This window comes from Fusarium subglutinans, assembly GCF_013396075.1.
Source record: "Fusarium subglutinans strain NRRL 66333 chromosome Unknown NRRL66333_c0000026, whole genome shotgun sequence".
Taxonomy (NCBI): domain Eukaryota; kingdom Fungi; phylum Ascomycota; class Sordariomycetes; order Hypocreales; family Nectriaceae; genus Fusarium; species Fusarium subglutinans.
The window spans coordinates 459,407-481,723 of NW_023502089.1; the positions used below are offsets into that span (position 1 = coordinate 459,407).

Sequence of the window (22,317 nt, forward strand, 5' to 3'; positions counted from 1 at the left end):
GCCGTTGTAGATGCGGAAACAAGGCCGTGACATCGGTGGACCAATTTGCTGTCAAGCTCATGAAGCATTGTGCTTGGCAAGCGAATAATTGTTCAAGTCGGTTGTTCGGCATTGGGCTTTGCCTTGGCCCGCGCCTTGACCCTATACCAATATGTGCTTTTTTACGGGCCGACGAATCAAAGCGCGTGCTTTGGCACCATCTGTCACTCAGCACCAAACTCGGTGGACGGCATATAATTTGCGCTGAGATGTAGCTTGCGGTTACTGTTTTCTTGGCCAGAGGTATGGTCAACCAGGTCAGGGGCAGCCAATCAGGTTATGTCGTGTCACATTGGAGAAATATTGTGAAGTTCATCTTGGTTCCAAGATTGTGGATCTACCTTATAGGGCTAGATAAGCCAGCTGATTCTCTAATCAGTCTTGATGGGAATAAGAGAATACTCCTCGGCGTATCACTAAAATAAATAAGAAATGCAAATTATATTTATTGCATTTTATAAAAATTAATTGAATCATCGTGACCCCAATTTGGTGACTTGTCATGAAGCGTTTTTGTGAGACATCGTAACCAAGCCAATCATCAACGAGCCACGTATCAATTTTCGTATCGTGACCCATCTAACAGCCAACAACAACAACAACAACAAGAGCGTCATCTTCGGATTTCCATCACCATCATGTCCGAGTCTTCAGAGAAAATCGTCTTCTACGACATCGCCGCCCGCCCGCCGGTGGAAAAGAACTGCTTCTCCCCGAATCCATGGAAAAGCAGATTCGCTCTCAACTTCAAGGGCGTTCCCTACTCGACGTCATGGGTAGCCCTGCCAGACATCACCAAAGTCCGCACCGGCCTCAATGTCCCCGCCTGTCGCAAATTCAACGACGGCAAAGACTTTTACACTCTACCCATCATTCAAGACCCCTCAACTGGGTCTGTGGTCGGCGATTCCTTCGACATTGCTATTTACCTACAGAAAACCTACCCAACCTCTGGTGGAGGCGATCTCTTCCCCACTCAGACGCTCAACTTTGACTTTGAGCATCCCTACATTCTCGTGCCCCTCTCCGAGTGGCGCGACAAGGAAAATTCCGAGTACGCCAAGTTTAACCTAAACATAGACGCAGCGTTTACTGCACATGTTCAACTGGGCGTCCAGGGAATGCCATTCGATCCAGCTTCTGAGGAGGAGAGCAAGGCTGAGTTTGTGCGGCGTGCGGGGGTGAAACAGTGGGACGACTTTGCGCTAGTTGGCGAGGCGCGGGATAAGGTGATGCAGTCTCTGAGAGAAATGCTCGGTGACCTTGCGAAATTGTTCACGAGGGATATGAGTGGTCCGTTTTTGCTTGGGGAGAAGGTTAGCTATGCGGATATGCTTGTTGGTGCGTGGCTAAGGATGCTGCATGCAACTCTGCCTGGGGATGAATGGGCTCAGATTGCGGGCTGGCATGATGGGACCTTTGGGAAGTTGCACGAGGCTCTGGATCCCTTTGCAGAGGTGAAATAGATCTGATACAGTTTGAGGCTCTATCAAATAAACTTGTCTCCGCCCCGCGGGCCCCGATACCCCACATATCGAGTGCAATCCCTCGGGTATCCATCTTGAATGTAACTCAAAGCACCATATCTTTCTTGCATCGTCGGAACTGATCTAGAGACATTCCCATCACACTCAAAACGTAAGCTCTAACGCTCAGCAACGCGCCATTGCGCTGCTATCATGGTGTCATGTCGCGTGGCACGCCTGCGTCTTGATCTGTCACATCCTTCTACTTGTCCCATCTGCTCTCTACTACATCATCCCTTCCAATCGTCCCCATAAGACCTGGACTCTACACCAAACATTGGGTCGTAAGCTCATGTTTAACCTTATGTAATTCTACACAAGTATTCGCCTCATAACCCGGATGCCAACGGAGCGCAAAGATCTGGGATTGCGGTTTATATCCATTGCACCAGCAACGGACCGAGATGTCTACCGTGGACCCTTGAAAGATGAGGTCATACAGCCGGGCACGGTTCGGGCCGTATGGTACCCTGAAGCTCATGACTCGTCTTCACTATCCAACATGGAATCAGGGGAGTATTTTCTTCTCCACTTCCATGGGGGCGGTTATGTTCTCGGAAGCCCTCTGCCACTCGACAGCGGATATTTCGCCGGCGTGTTCTCAAAATACACCACTCCAAAGGTCCTGTTTGCTGGATACAGATTAACATGCGTGCCAGAGGGGCGTTTCCCGGCAGCCCTTCAGGATGCCGTCACTGCTTATCTACATGTCTTGTCCTTGGGGGTTTCAGCAGAAAACATCATCGTCAGTGGTGACAGCGCAGGTGGCCATCTTGTCATCTCCTTGGTGAGATATATCAGCGAGTACTTGCCAGACACTCCAAGCCCCAAGGCTGCTTTGCTCTGGTCTCCGTGGATCGATATTCGGGCGGCGACACCAGCACATCACGTTCGACAGCGAAAGAACTACAGCACAGATTATCTACCAGCCGACTTTGCCGAATGGGCAACCGAGTCTTTTGCCCCAGAAGGCATCGTCGATAGGAGCGGGCCGTATGTTACTTTGAAGAGAAAACCGTTCAGAACCAGGACGAAGATGTGGGCCCACGTCGGAGATGCAGAATTGCTCTACGATGAGGTTGTTGAATTGGGTTCGGGATATGAGAGAGGTTTGGAACGACATGGCTATACGCATTGAACACGGTGCACCACATGATATTGTTGAGAGCGGCCATATTAACGGATTTCGAAAGGAAGGGGAGCAAGCTGCCAAAGCTGCGGCGGAATGGCTGTGAAGTTGCCAGACTTGCATGGCCTCCAATTGATACCACTTGTCGTTTGTCAAACAGCCGCATATGATTTAAAGCTTCTACCATATACACATTAAATTCGTACTCACTATCCTACCTCCGTGGTTCTCAGCTCGACATTGCCTCCTTTATCGAGGAACTTCACCTTCAGTCGGTGCATTGACAGAGTGAGCATCCGCCGAATGGGCGTCCGTCGTCTTCGTCCCATCGTGCCGTAATATGCTTTCCTGTGAGTCAAGCTCCGCGGCCCCAGACCCAAGATACTTTACGTTTGTCATATTCCCTCGGTCATCGCTTCGCAGTTTCCTACTGTCGCTAAGCTCAATGTTTGGGCCGGTTCGGGAGTTGCCGTAGTTTTGGTATCCGGAGGAGTTGTAGTTCTTGTATCCAGGGGAGGATCCGAAGGCTCGGCGACCTAAGAGGGCGTCTACGAGGGGTTGGAGGACTGGGATGCAGCAGGCGATGATGATGGTGCTCGCTTCGATGCTGGGAGACGTGACGTTAGTGGGCGTTTCATATGTCAGGGCATATCATGTTACTTACACAGTCCAGATCACAAGGTCAGAGGTCTCATCTACCAATTGTTAGTACAAGGACGCGAAGAAGTTCAAATAGTGCATACAAGAGAAGTCTTTACTGGCGAGTGATGGCAGGCGGGTGCATTTGTAAATGGCTACGATAGTAGCGCTAGAGATGGAGGTTAGCATCTTTTCTAATCAATGAGACAACACGGCACCAACATTGAACCGATGCCCAATGCAAAGGACAAGGCAATCTTCTTTCGTTTGTTCATTTGTAGATGGAACAGAACCACGGCGGGATACACAGCAAGATACAAGTCCGTAAATGCAGACAAAGCTAGTCAAATGTCAACAAGGCGTTCATGACATCAACGCAATCGACTTACCGCCGGCAAAAATGGCAAAGTTGACAAGAACATAAGGACTCCAACACTTCTTATCAGTGATCGAGAATGTCCATTGAGACTCGACAGGCGAGCATTGAGCAAAGAGAATGATGATACACCCAAGCAAACCCATCATGCAACATCCAGCCAGCACCCAAAGAAATATCTTGTGTAACCGTCCGGGGTTCATAAGTCGTGTAATGAGCGCGACGACGGCGAGCTTGGGAAACCCAAAGGCCATGACGCCAAATGGGAACCCCAATATGGTGTATAGAATGACATTCTGCTGTTGTGTCACATTTAGAAGATCGAAGTGTCTGCCATTACCGTTCTTAACAGCCACAACTGTAACACCGACTTGGCACCATTCGAAGATCTAAAGCTAATTAGCGTCACACAGACAAGGAAAGCGAGGGAACAAACCACTGCAATGATTGTGAACCAGTCATCAAGGTGCAATGCCCCTATGATCCTCTTTCGAGTGTACACGCGACCAGCCACAAAGATTGTACTCAGGATAGAGACGGCGATGACTAGCCCAAGAATAGTCGGACCTTTATCAGCGTCAAGATACGCCTGCGTGTGATGAGGAGAAGACATTGTGTGCCAAGCGCAAACGTATACGAAAAATAACTCGAGAGAGAGAAAAGAGTCTCATTCACTCATGTTGGTTGGGTCGAATCCAGAGGATTGGGTCTTATGTCCTGCAGGAACAAGAGACATACATGTTTGCAGAAAGGGGGGGGGGGCATGACTGCTTGGTCTGAGGCACAAGAGCCCAACCATGCTATACTTGTTTGGGCCATGAATCATCGAACCTTTTGTTACGAGAAGCCAGGGTCAAGTTTTGTTCAACGTGGAAAGGATTTTTGTTAATACGACGCTGTTGAAGGATTGGCAACCATGATGCCGCATTCCCCGAAACAGTGCTTTTTCTATCCCTAAACGTGTCGACATATTACATCTAGGCAAAGGTTGAAGTGGTTAAATCTCGCAAGGTGGGCAGACTTGAAGTAAAAGGACAAGGTTGTCGGTGGAGTGATGTTGCAGATGTCGACGCGCGTAACCAACAACCAACAACCGTTACTGATACTGATAGTGGGGTCCATTTTCCCTTCCCCGAATTCGACTGAGACTCAGGGGTTCATGTCGATCCAAACCCTCCGAAGGATGCGTCGCCAAGGATTGTTCCCTTGCTTGCAGAACCACCTGGTATGACAATTGAGCTGTTTTGAACCCTGCCGAGCAAGATAATTCCTGGCATGCTCCTCTCAGGCCACTGTCGTCGTGAAGAGAGCGAGGGTGTTGTCTATTAGAATAGCGATATACCAGTATTGAGTGTCTGCGATTTGCCGCGTACTTATGATACGTTCCTCGTATATTCGGCTATTCCCAGTGGTCATTTTGCTTGGCACACTGGGACCCAAAGCAGCTTAATTGGCGAAGCGGGCCAAAATCCCGGTGCTAGTTGCCAACTGTTGGCTCCGCTCTTGGTGACTACATTTCTCCATGACATGCTTTCTGAATTCTGATATTTGAGTCTCTTCTCTATCACATGTAAATAGGCGATAAAGAGGCCTGCTCTTCTATCATGCTTGAAAATATGATATCCATTTCAATAACGAGAATTCATTGCTTTCAGGTGAACCAAGTTTCTTTCCAAGGTCCGTTCCGACTTCTCGCTCTATCCTCGCTTCGGTTGGGCATGGTGTCGTCTCTTTCCCCTCGAGCAAGGGTTTGAGAAACTATGTTGGTCCGACGTAGCACTCGGCGAAGCCCCTGATCAGGATCATAACCATGCTGTTGGTTCAACTTTGCAACTGCTAGCTTCGCAACGGAGCTTTGTCCCAGATACCCGTTCACTTGACGCAGATCGTTCTCTGTGGCCTGGCAAACGTATCAATGTCGTCGTATGATCCAGTGATCAGCACTGGTAGACGAATCAGTGCATCTTGTCATATCCTTGGCATGCACAAGGGTTACCAGGAAGGTGGTGTCAGGCTGTTTCGAAGATCTTCTGAATGCAACCCGAACGACTGGACTCTCTGGCAAGATCTCCAATTGGTCGACTTCACAGCCACATGCATGAGGATGGACCTGTAACGGTTGGAGGATCGGGGGTCGACCAACAGCCAAGCTATCATGCCATGCATTGACGAGCTCTGGGCACTTCTGCTTCTTTCCTTTCTTTTTTATTGCTGTTGATCCCTCCTGAATCACTCCCTCACTGATATTAACTTGCTCTTCTTTTCTCAAGTGGATCATAAGTTTTATACACAAGGCATTTCTTTTCACAGCCCTTCATTATGGCTGACACAACTGTTTCTCACACAAACGGGCATACCGTCCCAGAAACAGAATACCATGGAACAGAGAAGAAGCTCGAAAGTTCTGTCTCAGCCTTGAGTTCCTCTGGATCTTCAGACGGCACCCCAGATGCCACCAAGTCGGAAGAGCCCGATGTATCAATCGCTCTGAACGCCGCCAACATTGGCGCTGTTCCCTCTCTGATCAAGGAGATCAATGCTCTTAGTGGCGATCTAGATAGTGATGACCCGACAGCGCGACTCAAGCTTATGGCTAAGGCTAAGAGCCTGTGGCAGTCACTCGAGACTCCCAGAGAGACTATGCTTCGCCATGTTTGGGCTGAACCATCGCTTCACTGCGCTTTGACGGCTGGTACCGTTAAGGAAGTCTGGACTCATGTCGCCAAGATCAATGGGCCTTTCAAGGTCGCCGATGTCGCGAAGGAGAAGAACATTGAGCCTGCTCTTCTTGGTGAGTGCATTACTATCTCATCTCTTGTACTATTGTGACTAATAATATGAAGCTCGTCTTGTAAGACATGTCTCTTCAATGGGATACATCACCGAGATTGATCAGGATACATACCAAGCCACAAACTTCATCAAGTCGATGGCTTTCCCATTCATCAACGCTGGATACCCTTGCATGTAAGAACACCCAGACTCTAGCATATGTCCTGCGCTGACGCGGCCTCTAGTTCTGGAGCCTGTCTCAACGCTCTAGGTCAATTCCACGAATGGGCCGACGTCAACTCATGGAAGGACGCCACTGACATAAGCAACTCTCCCCTACAACTTGGTTACAAGACAGAAAAGACCTTCTTTGAGCATCTTCACACCAACCCACCATACGGCCAGCTGTTCCATCTTCACATGGGCGGCTACCGTCAAGGTCGACCGTCTTGGATGGACCCGGGTTTCTTCCCTGTTCAAGAGAAACTTATCGATGGCTTTGAGAAGTCAGGTGACTCTGCTCTATTGGTCGATATCGGTGGCTCTTTTGGTCATGATATTGGAGAGTTCTGCCGCAAGTTCCCTGACGCTCCAGGTCGTCTCGTCCTCCAGGACCTTCCCGTCGTGATTGATCAGATCACTTCGTTAGACACCAAGATTGAGCGAATGAAGTATGACTTCTATACCGAGCAACCTATCAAAGGTACTTAACCCTGTATCCCTTATCGTGATGCTTTCTAACCTGACTCTAGGCGCCCGTGCATACTACATGCACTCCGTCCTCCATGATTGGTCAGATGAGACTTGTCTTAAGATCCTGGGTCAAGTCAAGGCTGCCATGAAGCCCGGATATAGCAAGCTTTTGATCAACGAGAACGTCATCCCGAATACTGGTGCCCAGTGGGAGGCTACAGCGTTGGATATCATGATGCTTACTCTGCTTGCCTCGCGAGAACGTACGCAACAAAACTGGGAGAAGCTACTAGGAGAGGCTGGACTGAAGATTTGCAACATTTGGACTGTCGCGAATGGAGTTGAGAGTCTGATCGAATGCGAACTGGTTTGAACAGATAGGATCCGCGGAGGCAGCTATTGCCAATGATGGTGGCTTTCGACTGATGTAGAGCACGATAGATCATAAATACACGGCATCATGAAGAAGACGGAAGATTATTAGTATTTCAAAGGATTTTAGCACTACCAAGTTCGTTAAATCGTCCGTAGTGACAAGCGTATGTCTCGAATAGAAGCAACCAGCTATTTCACTCCTTATCCATTACTCCTCCCCGGAACATCATTCTTGAAGTGCGTCATCATAGTCCTGTTACTCAATCTCTCCGTCTTCAGCCTCATCTTTCTTTCCGACCGACGAACTGCATCCAATTCCTTCTTCCTCTGCAGGAGGAAACTCCTCTGTTCCGATGATGTCAGATGTATCAGACTCTGCTGATCCTTGACACTGAGTCGCGCTAATTGAGACGCAAGTGCGGCATCTTTTTCATCTCTGGCTGTAAGTGCATGAGAAGCCGCTTGGCTGGGAAGAGGTGCCCTCTTCTCCTCAGTGTCTTCTTGCGGCGACGTTCGGCGCGGTTTTGTGACGGGAGCATCACGATGTGAAAGGATCTTGCCTGATGATAGCCGAAGACTCTCGTTATCAACTGAAACCGCGTTCTCTCGACCATGAGCCTTTAGACCTTCGAGGTCATAAAACTCCTGCATCTCGTCTGACAACTCAACCCTGCAGTGGCCTTTATCTCTCATGTGCTGCTGAATCCCCTCTACCGTCCGTCTTCGTGTTCCGCAGTAGATGCACTCGCGGTATGTGGCCACTAGGAAGTAGAGATACCATGTCACTGTCTCCAAGTCCACGATTAGACGGTCCCGGAACGGTATACGTAGTCCGTGAGCGGTTTCCATGTGAAGAAGGGTGTGATCAAAGCTTTCGTCGCTGTGCGTGCAGATGATGCATTTTGTGGGATCAAATTCAGGGATCGCACTGCTCGAACTCTCGCCTCCGGTTTCATCGTCGCTACTTGAGAGCTCTTCTGCATCATTGCTTGTATGCGAAAATGTATCGCTGTCCTCGGTTAGCTGCTCGATTAGACCCGAAGCAGCCGCACGATTCCTCAAGGCTTGGACACTGAGAATGTGTCAGTATGCACGTGTTTGGCATTAATGCATGTGCTTTGTAAAACTTACTGAGCCTCACTCTTGGCATGCACTCGATGCTCCAGACTGTTGTCAAAGGAGACATCGCAAAGTGAACAAGTTGGTTTCGTTGATGTCATGATGTAGATGGGCGTAATTTATATTTGCAACAAGTACTCAACGGAATATTTGAGAATATTTGAGAGCGAGTCTTGCATTTAAATAAGCATCTCGAATTATGCTTCAGAAGCGATAAGCTGCTGATGATGGCGTGACTCACTGCCGGGTGGGGCTGTCTCGATCAGGAAGCTGTTCAAATATTTGCTGACACTGGGTAAACTGAACCTTGTCAGTCATTATGATTCATCCGTGGTCAGCCAAATTCAGAGAGTCAGGTATTTAGCAGCAGAAAGTCACTGACTGTCAGAAATTACTGTCCAACACCCGCGTTCACTGCGACATGATGCTATGAAAGAAGAGCATCCAACACCTGGATCACCAAACAAATTTTTGGCTGTAGCCATGAGCCTCAGTATGGAACCTTACTGTAATGAGGCACCAAATAGAGAGATATAAGACGTGAGAGCGATGGAAATTAAAAAGAGAAGGTGAAATTATTAAATACTTTTAAGCGCTATTACAAGACTAATATTTGCCACTATGGGACCAATCTGAGATGCAAAACTGACTCCTGTCAAGAAAACAAGTATGATATGACCATTAACTCATTGTAACCTCAAGCCTTCTTCTTCTTTCCAAAGTTCCACTTCTTAACTCGGAACATGTAATAAGTTGCGACAGCAACGAAGATGTTGAAGCCAATATACGCCCAAACAATGCCAAAGTTGCGCCATCTCTCGGTGTAGTAGATCCTGTTCCCAGCCATAAACTGGTCGGCGTTGGACAAAGAACAGTACTGACAGCCCGATGTAGCATCAGGATTCTGCAGCTGGCCGGGAGCCTGCTTCAGATAGTCTGCCATGTAATCGCCACAAGTCTGGCCTGATGGAGGATTGAAGATCGAGACCTCAGATCGTGAACACTCCACAAGACGTCCACCCAGTTCAGTAGATACAACACCTGCAACCCAGTAGGTGAAAGGACTAACGCGATACATGAAGATCCAGAAACCTGGAAGAGCATCAGGAGACTGCAAAACACCATTAAAGGTCAAGCTCATGAGTACCAAGAGAGTGACAATGGACGAGGCAGTGAGAGCATCAGGAAGAGCAGCGATGGTCATCTGAGCAAACGAGCTGGCGTAGAGCATGAGCTGGATCATGAAGAGAAGGACGAGGCCCTGGCGGGCTGAGCTCTGGACGCCCATGACAGGGTAGTAGAAGCAGGCATACATGAGAATGCCAGTAAGAGCCTGCCAAGGGATCTCGACAATGACGTTGGCAATGATGAAGGCCTTCCAAGAGTAGGCCTTGCTGGGTCGTTCTCGGACTTCGTACAGGTCGCGCTGGGTGATGAAGTGAGGTTGGATCTAAAAAGGGTCAGTATACAGTAAGGCCAACGGTGATGGGGGGCTTACCTGTTGAACAATAGTAGAGAAGACTGTGATAATCATGAAGACGGAGAAGATGACATTCTGCATGCCAGCAGACGAGTTATCAGGCTGGTAGAAAGAGAAGCCAACAAAAAGACCAGAGATCGTGCCAAGAATGAGCTTCGACATGATATACGTGGGCATTCTCCAGTACTGCTGGAAGACTCGCGTAGTAACCTCTCGGAGCTGTGTACGGAACGGCATGGCGAACTCGGACTGGCTGGCAGAATCGTCCTGGGGATTCTTTGACGACATCTCAGATGCAATCCTACCGACTTCCGCTTCGACAGCGACACGCTCTTGGCTGCGTTGCCAAACAGTGTGCCAATCTTCACCCTGGGAGCTAGTAGCGTTGTTGACGATCTCGAGCATCCATTCAGCTGGGTTCTCATCATCACCGCAAGCCCGAGCACCCTCCTTCTCAAAGTAGTCAAGAAGCGTGCGCGAGTTCTGGCCGATATCGCCGAAGTACACAGTCTTACCACCACGGGCAAGGAACAGAAGACGATCGAACTCCTGGAACAGAATGGCGCTGGGCTGATGGACAGTGCAGAGGATGGCTTGTCCTGCGTCGGCGAGCTTGCGAAGGAATGCGACGATAGCCCATGAGCTCTGTGAGTCAAGACCGCTGGTAGGTTCATCGAGGAAGAGCAGGAGTTTGGGCTTAGCGGCGAGTTCGACACCGATGGTGAGAAGCTTGCGTTGCTCCACGTTGAGACCTTCACCGGGGACACCGACGACGGCGCTGGCAAAATCTCGCATGTTGAGCATGTCAATGACCTTCTCGACCCATTCGTGCTTCTCCTCGTTGCTCACGGTTGAGGGTTGACGAAGCATGGCGCTGAAGCGGAGACTCTCGCGAACGGTGGAGGTTTCGAGATGAAGATCTGAGGCGTGTTAGTAATTTTCAAAGGTCAGTTAACGCAGGAATGTCACTCACCTTGCTGCTGGACGTATCCTGTCTTGCGTTGGAAGCTGGCATCGAGAGGTTTTCCGTTGACAAGCATGTCTCCAGTGATGACACCCATGGTAGTTCGCTGAGCCAAAACATCAAGAAGAGTAGTCTTTCCGGCACCACTGACACCCATCAGAGCGGTGAGAGTACCAGGCTTGACCCAACCAGTGACGTGATCCAGAAGACGTCTGGGCTCACCCTTGATCTCAATATCATAGACAACATCCTTCCAAGTGAAGATATCAGTCTGTGGCTCAAGCCCAGCCGTAGAATCCTGGCCCTCGTTGGTCTTCTCAGGCACAGCGAGCTGCTCATTGTTCACGCTCCTGTCAACACCATCCTGAAGATGAGCGGGGACCTGGCCACGCTGGAAGACGAGGACCTCAGCCTTGCTCGCGGTCTTGGAGTTGAGCTCTGTGGCGGTGAAGTAGATAAGCATAAAGCCGACGAGGAAGGCAATGAGGATGCCAAAGTTGCGCCAGACATGGGAGTAGGAGTATCGGTAGTTGGTCTCGATGAAGGCATCTCCACTGACTGTCCGCTGTCCTGCTACAGCTCCGACGGCTGAGCAGATGAATGTATCGCCGCTGAGGCCGGAGTAGGATGGGATGAACTGGGAGCAGTCAAACTCGCGACCGTGGAATTCGTTGGCGACCAGGATCTCAAAGGCGTAGAAAATCGGGTTAATCCATCTGTAACTGTTAGCAGGTCCTCAGGAACAAGTAAGAAGCCACTCACCTAATCCAGCCAAACCAATCAACCATCTGCGGAACACGAATCATGAAACCAGTATAGATAACAAGCGCAAGGACCATAACACCAGCCAACATCATAGCCTGAGAAACCGTCTTGGTCACAGCAGCCATCGTCCTGAAGATCGCAGACATGACAAAAGTCGAGATATACGTGATGAGGAAGAACAGGAAGAAGTTACCAGGCTCACGACGCAGACCAGCCAAGAAGTACAAGATGATGTTGAAGACAGTCGCCGAGATGAACTTGATGGGTATGTCCGCCACGATACCGGAGATGGCTTCAGCTGCGGGGTGGTAGAAGGCGTAGGAGGCATGTTTCTCGACGATGGGGCGCTGGGAGTAGAGATTGTTGATCTCGGAGATGGCGGCGAGTGCGTTCATGAGAATACCCATGAAGAGAACTGCGCCTTTGGAGTAGAAGCTTGCGGATCCGTTGCCAGTGCCGTAGTAGACTGAACCGATGATGAGAGACATGATTACATCGATTGCAACGTGTGTTGCTGTCGCTGAAAGATCGTTCCAGATTCGCTGGTAGGCTCGCTTGGTCGTCAGGCGGATCTGAGTTACGAAGCTGATGAGGTATGGAGACTTGGGTCGAGCATGCTTATCCTGACTATACACATCATCAGTATGCCGTTGACCCACGGGGTGAAGTACTTACACAAGAGCCTTGCGCTCCCTCAAAGGCGCAATAGCCTCAGAGCGGTTATGTGAAGGATAATCCTGCTGATACACCTCAATCTCCTCCCGTAGCCTCTTACACTCAGGCGAGTTATGCCAGTAGAGCTCAAACTCCTCCGCCGTACGAGGAACCTTGTTCTCCATACCTGGTCTGGCCTTTCGCTCCTGCGGGTTCGTCACGGAAGTGAGGAAATCGCCCGCGGTCTGACGAGCAGGGCATTCCCAGCCCATTTTCTCAAAGTAGGCCTTGGCCTTGCTCGCGGGGCCGAAGTAGATCTGGCGACCTTCGTACAAGACTACTGCTTTGTCGAAGAGGTCGTAGATGGCTTGGCTGGCTTGATAGATTGCTAAGGCGTTGGCAGAGCCAGTGTAGTCGGAGGCTAGACGAATAGCTTGGGCGAACTTGAGAGCTGTCGCGGAGTCTAGACCTCGTGTACTGTATCCAAGTCAGTTTCATAAACTCGTACCTCTCAGTGGTACTCACCTGTTATCCCACGCAGCCATTGGCGACTGAGCAAGCATCATCTCAGCAATACTAACTCGCTTTCGCTCACCACCAGAGACACCGCGGATAAAATCATTGCCGACCTTGGTGTTGTATGTATGGCTCAAGCCGCAAATCGCCATGACGATCTTGGTGGCGTTCTTGACCGTTTCTTCGCGTGTTCCATCGAGGCCGAGCTTTTCGGGGTCGGAGGGGAGACGGCATGCAGCGGCGAACTCTAGCGTTTGGCCGACGGTGAGATGAGGGAAATGCTTATCGACCTGTTCAAAAAAAAACTGTTAGTAAACGCCAGAGTGAATTGGTGAGATGCATACCTCTTGGTTGTAACCGGTCTCGCCCTTGAACTCCTTCATCATATCCTTCTGTGAGATACCATTATACGTAATCATCGACTCCTCTCCGAGGTGCAGTCCCTCAAGCTCACCCGTCATAGTCTTGAGCAGCGTCGAGCATCCTGAGCCAGGCCGACCGAGAACAATAAGCGTCTCACCACCTCTTAGCAACCCATCGAATTGATGAAGAATCCTCTTCGGCTCTTTCTTGCCCGACTTGAAATGCTCACCAATCCTCAACGGCGCCTGGATAACATCCGCCACCGTCTTCTGCAGCTGCAGCGCCGCTCCCGTGCCGTAGACACTCAGATTCTTGAAGGCGACACCAGCGCTCTTGGGACCGACGCCTGCTTCCTGCAGTTGGTGCATGAAAGCCGGTAGCCATTTCGACAAGTCGAAGGCTTTGTTTGTAGGGTCCAATGCGGGGTCTTCTTCGTTGATGGTGGCGATTCTGGAGGGGACTGTGGCGAAGCTCTGTCTGCGGCGTTGGGAAATGCCAGTTGCGATTCTTTGGAGCTCTTGTTGGTCTTGCTCGTCCATTATCATGGTGTTGCTTCGTGTGAGGGGCGATGGGCGGGTGTATGTGCCCTCGCTTCCTGTTGAATGCTCCATTTCAATTGAGTCTGGTGGACTCTCAATTGAGTGTCGCGGCGTCATTTTGAAGTTGTTTGTCCAAGAAAAGTGATGTCCTTGGATGCTGTTGTTTGTTGTGTTTTTGTGTAAATCGGACTGGAATGTGACTGTCGGAAAACAGAGTCAAGCACCTCTGACCCGATATCAGGCAATTGACGAGACCAGCCAAATTAAGATTAAAAAAGAAGTAGTGAATTGTCTATGGAATGATTTGACTTTCTGGGCGGAAATGAACTGGGCTTTAAGTTAGATAACAGCAACCTCACAAACTTCAACTCCCCCAAGTGACGGGCCCGACAGCACCCCGACGATGCTGTCATCAGAGCCAAACGACGTGGTCGGAGCTTCGGTAGCCTCAAAGCATGCGTCTCACATACTTCAGCCACGCTGACACTCTATTCCATTTAGTCCATAGAGTCGGGCTGCCTGCGTCCCCGCTAGTCCGACAACAGCGGCCGTCGATGCTTGGGCTGGACGGGGATTTGCTGTGCTGCTGTGCGAAAAACTAAGGGAGTAATTAGGTTTATGCCGGTCTCTTAGTGCTGTGGACTTGTCGATCTGCGGGCGGAATGTCGGGGGTTATGGCAAACCCCTGCTCCGTCCGCCCTTTGCGGCCTCATCCGCGGAGGCCGGCAGCTACGTTTACCCGTAAGGCGCTGAGTCACACTCTCTCGTTCTCGTTCAAATTTTTCAGATCTTGCATGGTGACGTCACCAAGATCGTAGATAACGGTGTCTGAGGGACCCGAAAAGTCCATCTGCGGTGTTTCCGTCGGGTTGTTTTTCTTATTCGCGAGTCTCGGCACATGCAATGAGATCATAGCTCAGCGTTTCAGTCGTGTCTGCGAATTGACTTTACCTGCGCCTCTGCTGTCACGGCCTCAAAAGGTTAATTTCTCGGGACTTGTGTCAACGCATTGTTGCATTGGCAGGTAAGATTGCAATGGCGCAGCAACGTTCTTTGTTTTCCTTCCGAAGAAAAACACATTGGATCTTCACACCAATTGGCAGATTTGGCAAAGTCAGTTTGAAGCAATTGTAAGCTTCAAGATAAATACCAGCTATGACACTTTGGCGAACAGCGTTGGAGTAAATTATATATAGTTACTTGGTAAATCTTAGAAGCCTAGCTATCTTATCTTTTGCCAGCATCAATTATCTATTTTATTGCAGCATGGAGGCTAATTAGAACAAACTTTTAGAACAACATCTAGTATAGAAATCTATATATAGGGTAGACTCAATGCCTCGAAGTACGGAGTAGCGGATACAAAAAAACTCCACAAGCTAAAAATTGTTAGCCCTGACTAGATCTTATGTCTCGGATAAATCAAAGCCCACCTCTCTCGGTAGTTCATTTAATCCGCAACCTCCGATGCTCTAGTCTAGCCCATCTTGATTGTCGATCGTCATCGTCCAGTCTTGTGCTTGTCTAGCTTCAGGTTAGCTATGTACAGTCTCGTCATCACTATTATTGGTCTGGTTATCGGTCAGTCGTTTGGCCTGGCCGTCTTTGATTAAACTTTAAAGGCTTAGAATTGCTTATATTTTATTTCTTGCGGGATAATCACTGATCCCGACAGTGGTCGAATGCCAGCGTGGCTGGTAGAAGTTCGGATAACATTTGTCAGACTTGTCCAAGATCGAGTTGGCGATCAAGGGCGATTGGGTAAATTGGTGGATCTTCAAGTAAGACAGTTTAGCTTTGGAATTCAGGTAAGTGAACGCTAACAGGAGAGCCACTCCACGAATTGGGTGTCAGCGTCACAATGCAATTATGAAGAGTCTGGCAGCTTCAGTTATGCTTATGGGGTCGTTGAGGCTTGTTAGTTGTTACACGCGCCCCAAGCAGTGTTATATGACTTAAAAGGATAAGCAGCATTAATTGCCAACCATTTTACCTAAGATGCGCCTCTGAAATATTGAAACCCGACATCCTATCATACAGGCAAGGCTATACAGTAAGAGAAATACAATAAGGCTCTTTTTCAGACATAACATCAGGCCCAGGGTGCCAAAGCTTTTATCAACCTTCCATCAGCATTCTAAACATATCCCAAAGCTGCTGCCTTTTTTCATTTATACTTAGTAAACAAGCCGCCAAAGCGGGTCTTTTCTTTTGGACGATGTCTTTGATCCTCATGGCTAAGCGACCCGTCCTTTATAGACTCTATTAAGATATGAGACCTAGGAAATATTCCGTACTCTCTCTTGGCATTTGAGCCACTCCAGAACCACGCATGTGGATCCTCCCCTGTAGATAGTGTAAGTGTTAATACTGGATGAGTTTCTGACGATAGAGAACCTACAAGCAAGGTTATAGATAATATCGCCTTTCTTGAGTGCCAGCCAGCCAGGCTGCCTTTGCTTCTCGAACTTCCACCTTGCTACTCCAGTTCGTGGCGTGTTTGGTAAGGAAGCGATCTTGACATGCCGCGGCATATCCAGGCTGATTAATTTACTTGGAAATGTTCCAAATACTCCGTCGTGCCAGCCTTGGCACCATTTCCCGTCCCATTTCTCCGGGAACTCGATGCCAACTATCCTCGCTCCTGAAACGAACTGTAAAATCTCCGAGGTTGTATCAGGTCTTGCTTGTGGCTTCTCATTACTCCGCCTAACATGGTCTTTCACGGCCCGGGCGACCGGCATCGATGCGAGTCGGTTTGATTCGTTGGCTCGGGACACGCCATGCAATGCGGCCATGGTGGAATTTGGGAAATATAAATCGCAGTCTTGGCGCCCTCGTGAATTTATATCGCTGTGCTCGTAGACTACTTCCACGCCCGGAACATGCGGCAAGGGATGACCATGCCGGGAAATGTGACGAAAGAGGAGATCGATTGACTGAAAAACGGTGGCGTCGTCTTCCTGGAGAGTAGACTTGGTCTTGTCACAAAGAGACAACCAAAGTAGACCGAGTTGACGTTTCGGACTGCAATATGAGATTTGAATAGAAAGCGAGGACGGTGAAGAATACCTCTCGTCTGCTGGCTGGCCAATGCTAGAATTACCCCTAAGCTTCGGTTCTCACAGCGATTGTGGTTGAGTGAATAACTTACGATCTTGATCCATGTCCTGGCGCAAATGGGAGTAGGGAGTCTTGTACTCACAATGAAGACACTGCGCAGTTGGTTCTGTCAAGGTCTCAGCTGGATTATCCAGCATTTGCCCGAATAATGTTTCTTGAGAATACTCTCTGGGTCTTATTGCACCGTCTGAACCGCCACCAATCCTTTTGATGGCTTGTCCGGGACCTCCAGAGGCAAAAGCTCGAGCTCCTTTACATAGTCCACCCAGTAGGGCTAGAGAGCTGTCTGCTCCGATCTCATAGGTCTGTAGAGAGTGCACGCTCTTCACAGAGGTACAATCATTCCTGATCGAGCTGGAAGATGTTGATATTGCTTTGGCCCCTGACGCGCCGCTTCCGTCTGATCGTATGGATGGCGCTAACCCTTGGGTGACAATGAATAATTGTTGATATTCAGGCGACGCTGTAGATGGTATGTATGACCCAGAATTCCGGTATTCTGTAAGCTTTGGGCTGGTGTATTGGGACGCTGTTACAGATACAGGGCGTGGGACAGCAGCTGATTGTTGGTCAACGACTGTGGACCAATCCGGTTGCGAAACTGGCTCAGTAGTCACGGATGGTGGAGGAGTATCCTGATGTTCATAACCGAAGGAGCCTCTTGTGTTTTGGTCGATTGCGTTCTGGTAGCCTGTTGACTTGGGTGACAATGCAACTGAGCTTGGGGGAGTGATGGCTCCAATATCCAGACCTTGCAAACTGTTTAGAATCGCGTCTGAATCGCTCTCTTGTCGTCGATGAGCCTGGACATAGCGGTAGGTTTGGGCGTCTTTCTCTGGAATCGCGTATTTGCTTGACAAAGGCAAGGAGACTGGGGAAGCGAGCCCACCTGGCGTAATTGGTGACCGTGTCGTAGAATAATCAGAAGTTCTCAAAGAACGTCCCGCAGAGTAAGATCTATCGCGCTGTTCGGAACCACCGATGAAGGACGGTCGTTGCTGATGTGTACCAAGACTAGACCCAGCTCTCGGCGCGTTGGTCGGAGGCCGCATGGACATTTGGGAGCTCGATCTGGCCACATCATGAGGACTGGTCAATTGTGGAATAGGCGGAAGAGGTGGAAATTTTGAGGGGGGCGGTGACGATTCCAGAGCCGACTTTGTTGTAAATCGCGTAATCTCTTCTACGAGAGTAATAGCCAATTCCTTCGTCGCAGCTTGGAGCTCGTCAAACTTGGCCTTGTCAAAGGTCTGCGGCTCAATAAAATCCTCAAAATCATAAAGCAAGATGTCAATCGATCGAACTTGACAAGTGACATCTTCTACTCGCCTGTCAGCGTTCGCTGTGACTCGGGTGCTGGTTCTACTTGTCCTTACCGTGGCGCAAGGTCAGATGTCTTAGGAATTCAGTCAATTGAGGAGAAGACACCGCAAGTAAAGGCACCAGGCGTCGCAAAGCTCGCTCTCCTTCTCTCAATAGCGACTGGGACGACTGGCTAAGTGACGTCTGTTGGTAGTCATGGTCCAAAGCCTGTGAAAGCGCAAACTTGGCCCATTTTGTCACATCATTGAAAGGACGGAGTAACACGTGATCAGATGGAGTCGCCATTTTGGAAACGATAATAATAGGGGAAAAGCAGCGATAAAGCTGTCTCGTAGAGTATCGAGACAAAAGTCTGCAAAGGGTAGGATGAGACCTGCTGGGCATGTACTCCGTATATGCAATAAAATTAGCACCTCTTCCCAGTCTTATCATATCAATACGAAGTTAATATCTAATGAACAAGCCCCTCTGTTTCAAGGCTAGGATGGGGGGGAGTTATTTCAACTTGTGAAGAATAATTGCAACAGACAGGGATCTGAAGGAGGATGGGATCATTTCCAGATAAGCCTTTTCGGTTCAATGGCCCGGATTTGCACACTTCCTCGTAACCGAACCAACCAGAATGCTTGCCACTAGATTAGAATAAAGCTCAACAATGAGCTTAGATGCTTGTACAAGCTAGAGTTGGACGTTTATAGCGAGTCACCGAGCATATCTTAACTCCCACGCAGAGCTGAGACTCGCCGAAACCGCCACTAAACTCAATCTCCCGGTGTTGTTATTAGCCAAATAAGGTATCCTTCACTTTGCATTATCATAGCCCGCGATTAGTTAACGCCAAGCCGACGCGACCTCCCTAAATAGTTCCCATAATCCGTGCGCTTGGCCGTTCCAAGACGTTAACTAATGCATGTTGCCTCCGCGCCAACCTCCCGCCTCCCAACACTGTTGCTACACGGGGGACGGGAAAGGTTCTAGAGGTTTCAAATGTGCTAGATGGAGGGGATCAGACATCCTTCCTGTTTGGATTGATACGCCGAAGGTCATCCGCCCCTTGTCGCTTTGCCATCTTTCTTCAGTTGCTTCTTATTTATAAATCACCACTGCTGACAGAATCTTCTTGGTCTTAGTCGGGCCTGTTCTGTTCACTTTTTCCTTTTCCTCCCCTAATCTTTTGTTTTTCTTCTCCCATTGTATCGCGTCATTTCTGCTCAAGAGCCTCACCACCATGGGGTGGATTGGTCGTATCAACGATGGCGTGGCCAACAGTCGCGTAGGCCACTGGTTTCAATTGGAGGGATCTGGCCATGTGAGCAAACGCCACCAAAGAAGTATTGCACAGAGAATCGCACTGACCCAAGGCTTTAGCCCCGCGAGCGACCTGGCTCCCGGTTTACGACTGAGATCCGAGCAGGCATCATCTCCTTCTTCGCAATGGCATATATCTTGGCTGTCAACTCCAGCATTGTCGCTGACAGTGGAGGCACTTGTGTCTGTGACTCGACTCCCGATGACCCCATCTGTGCCGCCAACTCGGACTATCTCCTTTGCAAGAATGAGGTCAAGCGTGATCTAGTCACGGCCACTGCCGCTATCTCTGCTCTGGCCACCTTCTTCCTTGGTGCCCTCGCCAACATGTTAGTCTCGATAGGTAGTGGGGTTGGCCTTGACTATTGGCTGCTAACCTTATGCACAGGCCCGTCGGTATCAGCTGCGGAATGGGCTTGAACGCTTATCTCGCATACGATGTACGTATTACTACCTCGATGTCCTGGATAAACTCTAACGTGGTTTCTACCTAGGTCGTCGGCTTCCATGGCTCTGGATCTGTCCCTTATGAGGTGGCCATGACGGCCATCTTTGTCGAGGGCCTCATCTTCTTCGGCCTCACAATCCTCGGTCTTCGACAATGGCTTGCTCGAGCTATCCCGCGTTCAATCAAGCTGGCTACTGGTGCTGGTATCGGTCTCTTCTTGACACTTATCGGCCTTACATACAGTGAAGGCATAGGCCTGATTACTGGCGCTGTTTCGACCCCTGTCGAGCTGGCTGGCTGTTCTCCTGCGGATAAATTGGAGGATGGCACCTGTCCTGGCTCGCACAAGATGCAGAACCCGACTCTTTGGCTTGCTATTTTCTGCGGTGGTATCCTGACGGTCGTTCTCACCATGTTCCGCGTCAAGGGTGCTATTCTCATAGGCATTATTCTCGTGTCTATTTGTTCTTGGCCGCGCGGTACCTCTATCACAGCCTTCCCTGATACCCCGGTCGGCGATGACTCTTTCAACTTTTTCAAAAAGGTTGTGGACTTTCATCCTATTACCAGAATTCTTGCCGTGCAAAAGTGGGATATCAGTGCATATAGTGGCCAATTTGGTCGCGCCCTTATCACGTTCCTCTACGTTGATATTCTTGACTGCACAGGTACCCTTTACTCAATGGCCAGATTCTCTAATCTGATTGATGAGAAAACTCAGGATTTTGAAGGATCTGCTACAGCATATCTTGTCGATTCCATCAGCATCACTATCGGGGCTGTCTTTGGTACATCACCTGTGACAGCCTTCATCGAGAGTGGAGCAGGTATCGGTGAAGGAGGGCGAACAGGAATCACAGCTATGATGACTGGCTTTTGCTTCTTTGTCTCGTTATTCTTTGCACCTATCTTTGCCTCTATACCGTCTTGGGCAACTGGCTGTGTCTTGATTCTAATTGGCTCTATGATGATGCAAGCCGTCGTCAATATTAATTGGCGATATATGGGAGATGCTATCCCGGCGTTCTTGACTATCGCCATTATGCCTTTTACGTTTTCAATTGCCGATGGCCTCATTGCCGGTATTTGCAGCTACATCGTTATCCAAGTTCTTGTATGGGCTGTGGAGACAGCTTCTATGGGCAAGCTGACTGCTACTAATAAGAAGGACAAAGACCCTTGGACATGGCGTATTCCTGGAGGCATCCTACCAGGGTGGCTTACACGTTTGTTCCAGGGCAAGAAGGACTTTTGGCGCCCCTATGCGGACGAGACCATCGATGGCAATGTAGGTGTCAATTCTCATGAGATGAGCCCTATTAGACACAATGCTGACTGGGTCAAGCCTGGTGAGCCTTTACCTCATGTGGTAACTGAAATTTACGCTGGAAATAATAAGGAATAAGCCGGGGCATATTTCGTGGGCTGAAGCTGGATTATTGACCTGGGAAGGCGGTATTCTTTATATACATGTTAGGTGCGACAGATGCACGGAAATCACACAGCGTTGCCACATTCGACCCCGTTTTCTGGCTGCGTCATTGCAGCATCGACAGACTGCTTCACTCGTGGCATTGCTCCGACCCAGGCAACTGGTTTCACCAGAAACCATGGTAAGTATTGAAGGACAGCCCTCAGAAAGATCTTGTTCCCTTCCATGCCTCAGCTGAACCCGATGAGTACTTCAATTCGTTTAATTCCAACTTGAACAATTTCAACGAATTCTGGCCTCCAAATAATAGTTGCTCGAAGGTTGTTAGACAGAACGCCCGGATTGGACGATGCTGATAAAAGCTTGCGAAGGCAGAGCAGATGAGCCTGCAATAGGCTAAGTGGCTTCGATTTTCAACCAGTTGGCCAATAGTATGTGCCCACGATACGTCGGATGTAGATTATAGGCGCAATATTGGCTGCTTACTCACTGTAATTACGGGGCAAAATCGACTGATCACAGCTGGCTGAGCTGGGGCTATGTCTGATTTCACAATCCCCTCCTCATTTATGGATGTATACTTTTTGTAGCTACAATAATTACCTTTTCTCCATCGAGCAATAAAATTCTACGTAGGTGCCATCGTGTTAAAAATTATTATATATTAATCTTATAAACTTAATTAGCTTGTATTCTCTTAGCTTTTAAAGCTTCTAGTTACCTAGATATAACTT

At 49.2% G+C, this 22,317-nt stretch overlaps 8 protein-coding genes across 8 annotated transcripts; 4 read left to right on the plus strand and 4 right to left on the minus strand.

Moving 5' to 3' along the window:
- Positions 1 to 677: 677 nt before the first annotated feature.
- FSUBG_3030 (glutathione s-transferase) lies at positions 678 to 1,505 on the plus strand (the record flags this gene model as incomplete). The annotated part of the gene is made up of 1 exon (XM_036680868.1): positions 678 to 1,505. One exon carries the CDS (start codon positions 678 to 680, stop codon positions 1,503 to 1,505), a length of 828 nt encoding a protein of 275 aa, XP_036541617.1.
- A 562-nt stretch (positions 1,506 to 2,067) lies between these two features.
- On the plus strand, positions 2,068 to 2,703 carry FSUBG_3031 (alpha beta hydrolase fold-3 domain protein; the record flags this gene model as incomplete). The annotated part of the gene is made up of 1 exon (XM_036680869.1): positions 2,068 to 2,703. The coding sequence occupies one exon, from the start codon at positions 2,068 to 2,070 to the stop codon at positions 2,701 to 2,703; it is 636 nt and encodes a 211-aa protein (XP_036541618.1).
- A 240-nt stretch (positions 2,704 to 2,943) lies between these two features.
- Positions 2,944 to 4,322, minus strand: FSUBG_3032 (uncharacterized protein; the record flags this gene model as incomplete). Its single annotated transcript, XM_036680870.1, has 6 exons — positions 2,944 to 3,301; positions 3,359 to 3,389; positions 3,438 to 3,502; positions 3,556 to 3,673; positions 3,723 to 4,098; positions 4,146 to 4,322. 6 exons carry the CDS (start codon positions 4,320 to 4,322, stop codon positions 2,944 to 2,946), a joined length of 1,125 nt encoding a protein of 374 aa, XP_036541619.1.
- Positions 4,323 to 6,028: 1,706 nt separating this feature from the next.
- Positions 6,029 to 7,547, plus strand: FSUBG_3033 (O-methyltransferase B; the record flags this gene model as incomplete). Its single annotated transcript, XM_036680871.1, has 4 exons — positions 6,029 to 6,500; positions 6,553 to 6,676; positions 6,727 to 7,184; positions 7,234 to 7,547. The coding sequence occupies 4 exons, from the start codon at positions 6,029 to 6,031 to the stop codon at positions 7,545 to 7,547; spliced, it is 1,368 nt and encodes a 455-aa protein (XP_036541620.1).
- A 203-nt stretch (positions 7,548 to 7,750) lies between these two features.
- Positions 7,751 to 8,769, minus strand: FSUBG_3034 (TRI15 transcription factor; the record flags this gene model as incomplete). Its single annotated transcript, XM_036680872.1, has 2 exons — positions 7,751 to 8,621; positions 8,681 to 8,769. The coding sequence occupies 2 exons, from the start codon at positions 8,767 to 8,769 to the stop codon at positions 7,751 to 7,753; spliced, it is 960 nt and encodes a 319-aa protein (XP_036541621.1).
- Positions 8,770 to 9,365: 596 nt separating this feature from the next.
- FSUBG_3035 (ATPase) lies at positions 9,366 to 14,066 on the minus strand (the record flags this gene model as incomplete). Its single annotated transcript, XM_036680873.1, has 7 exons — positions 9,366 to 10,118; positions 10,167 to 11,068; positions 11,122 to 11,828; positions 11,875 to 12,504; positions 12,553 to 13,008; positions 13,057 to 13,337; positions 13,392 to 14,066. 7 exons carry the CDS (start codon positions 14,064 to 14,066, stop codon positions 9,366 to 9,368), a joined length of 4,404 nt encoding a protein of 1,467 aa, XP_036541622.1.
- A 2,749-nt stretch (positions 14,067 to 16,815) lies between these two features.
- On the minus strand, positions 16,816 to 18,680 carry FSUBG_3036 (uncharacterized protein; the record flags this gene model as incomplete). Its single annotated transcript, XM_036680874.1, has 3 exons — positions 16,816 to 17,045; positions 17,104 to 18,393; positions 18,449 to 18,680. The coding sequence occupies 3 exons, from the start codon at positions 18,678 to 18,680 to the stop codon at positions 16,816 to 16,818; spliced, it is 1,752 nt and encodes a 583-aa protein (XP_036541623.1).
- Positions 18,681 to 19,623: 943 nt separating this feature from the next.
- FSUBG_3037 (major facilitator superfamily transporter) lies at positions 19,624 to 21,556 on the plus strand (the record flags this gene model as incomplete). The annotated part of the gene is made up of 4 exons (XM_036680875.1): positions 19,624 to 19,704; positions 19,764 to 20,032; positions 20,092 to 20,143; positions 20,198 to 21,556. The coding sequence occupies 4 exons, from the start codon at positions 19,624 to 19,626 to the stop codon at positions 21,554 to 21,556; spliced, it is 1,761 nt and encodes a 586-aa protein (XP_036541624.1).
- Between the last annotated feature and the right edge of the window lie 761 nt (positions 21,557 to 22,317).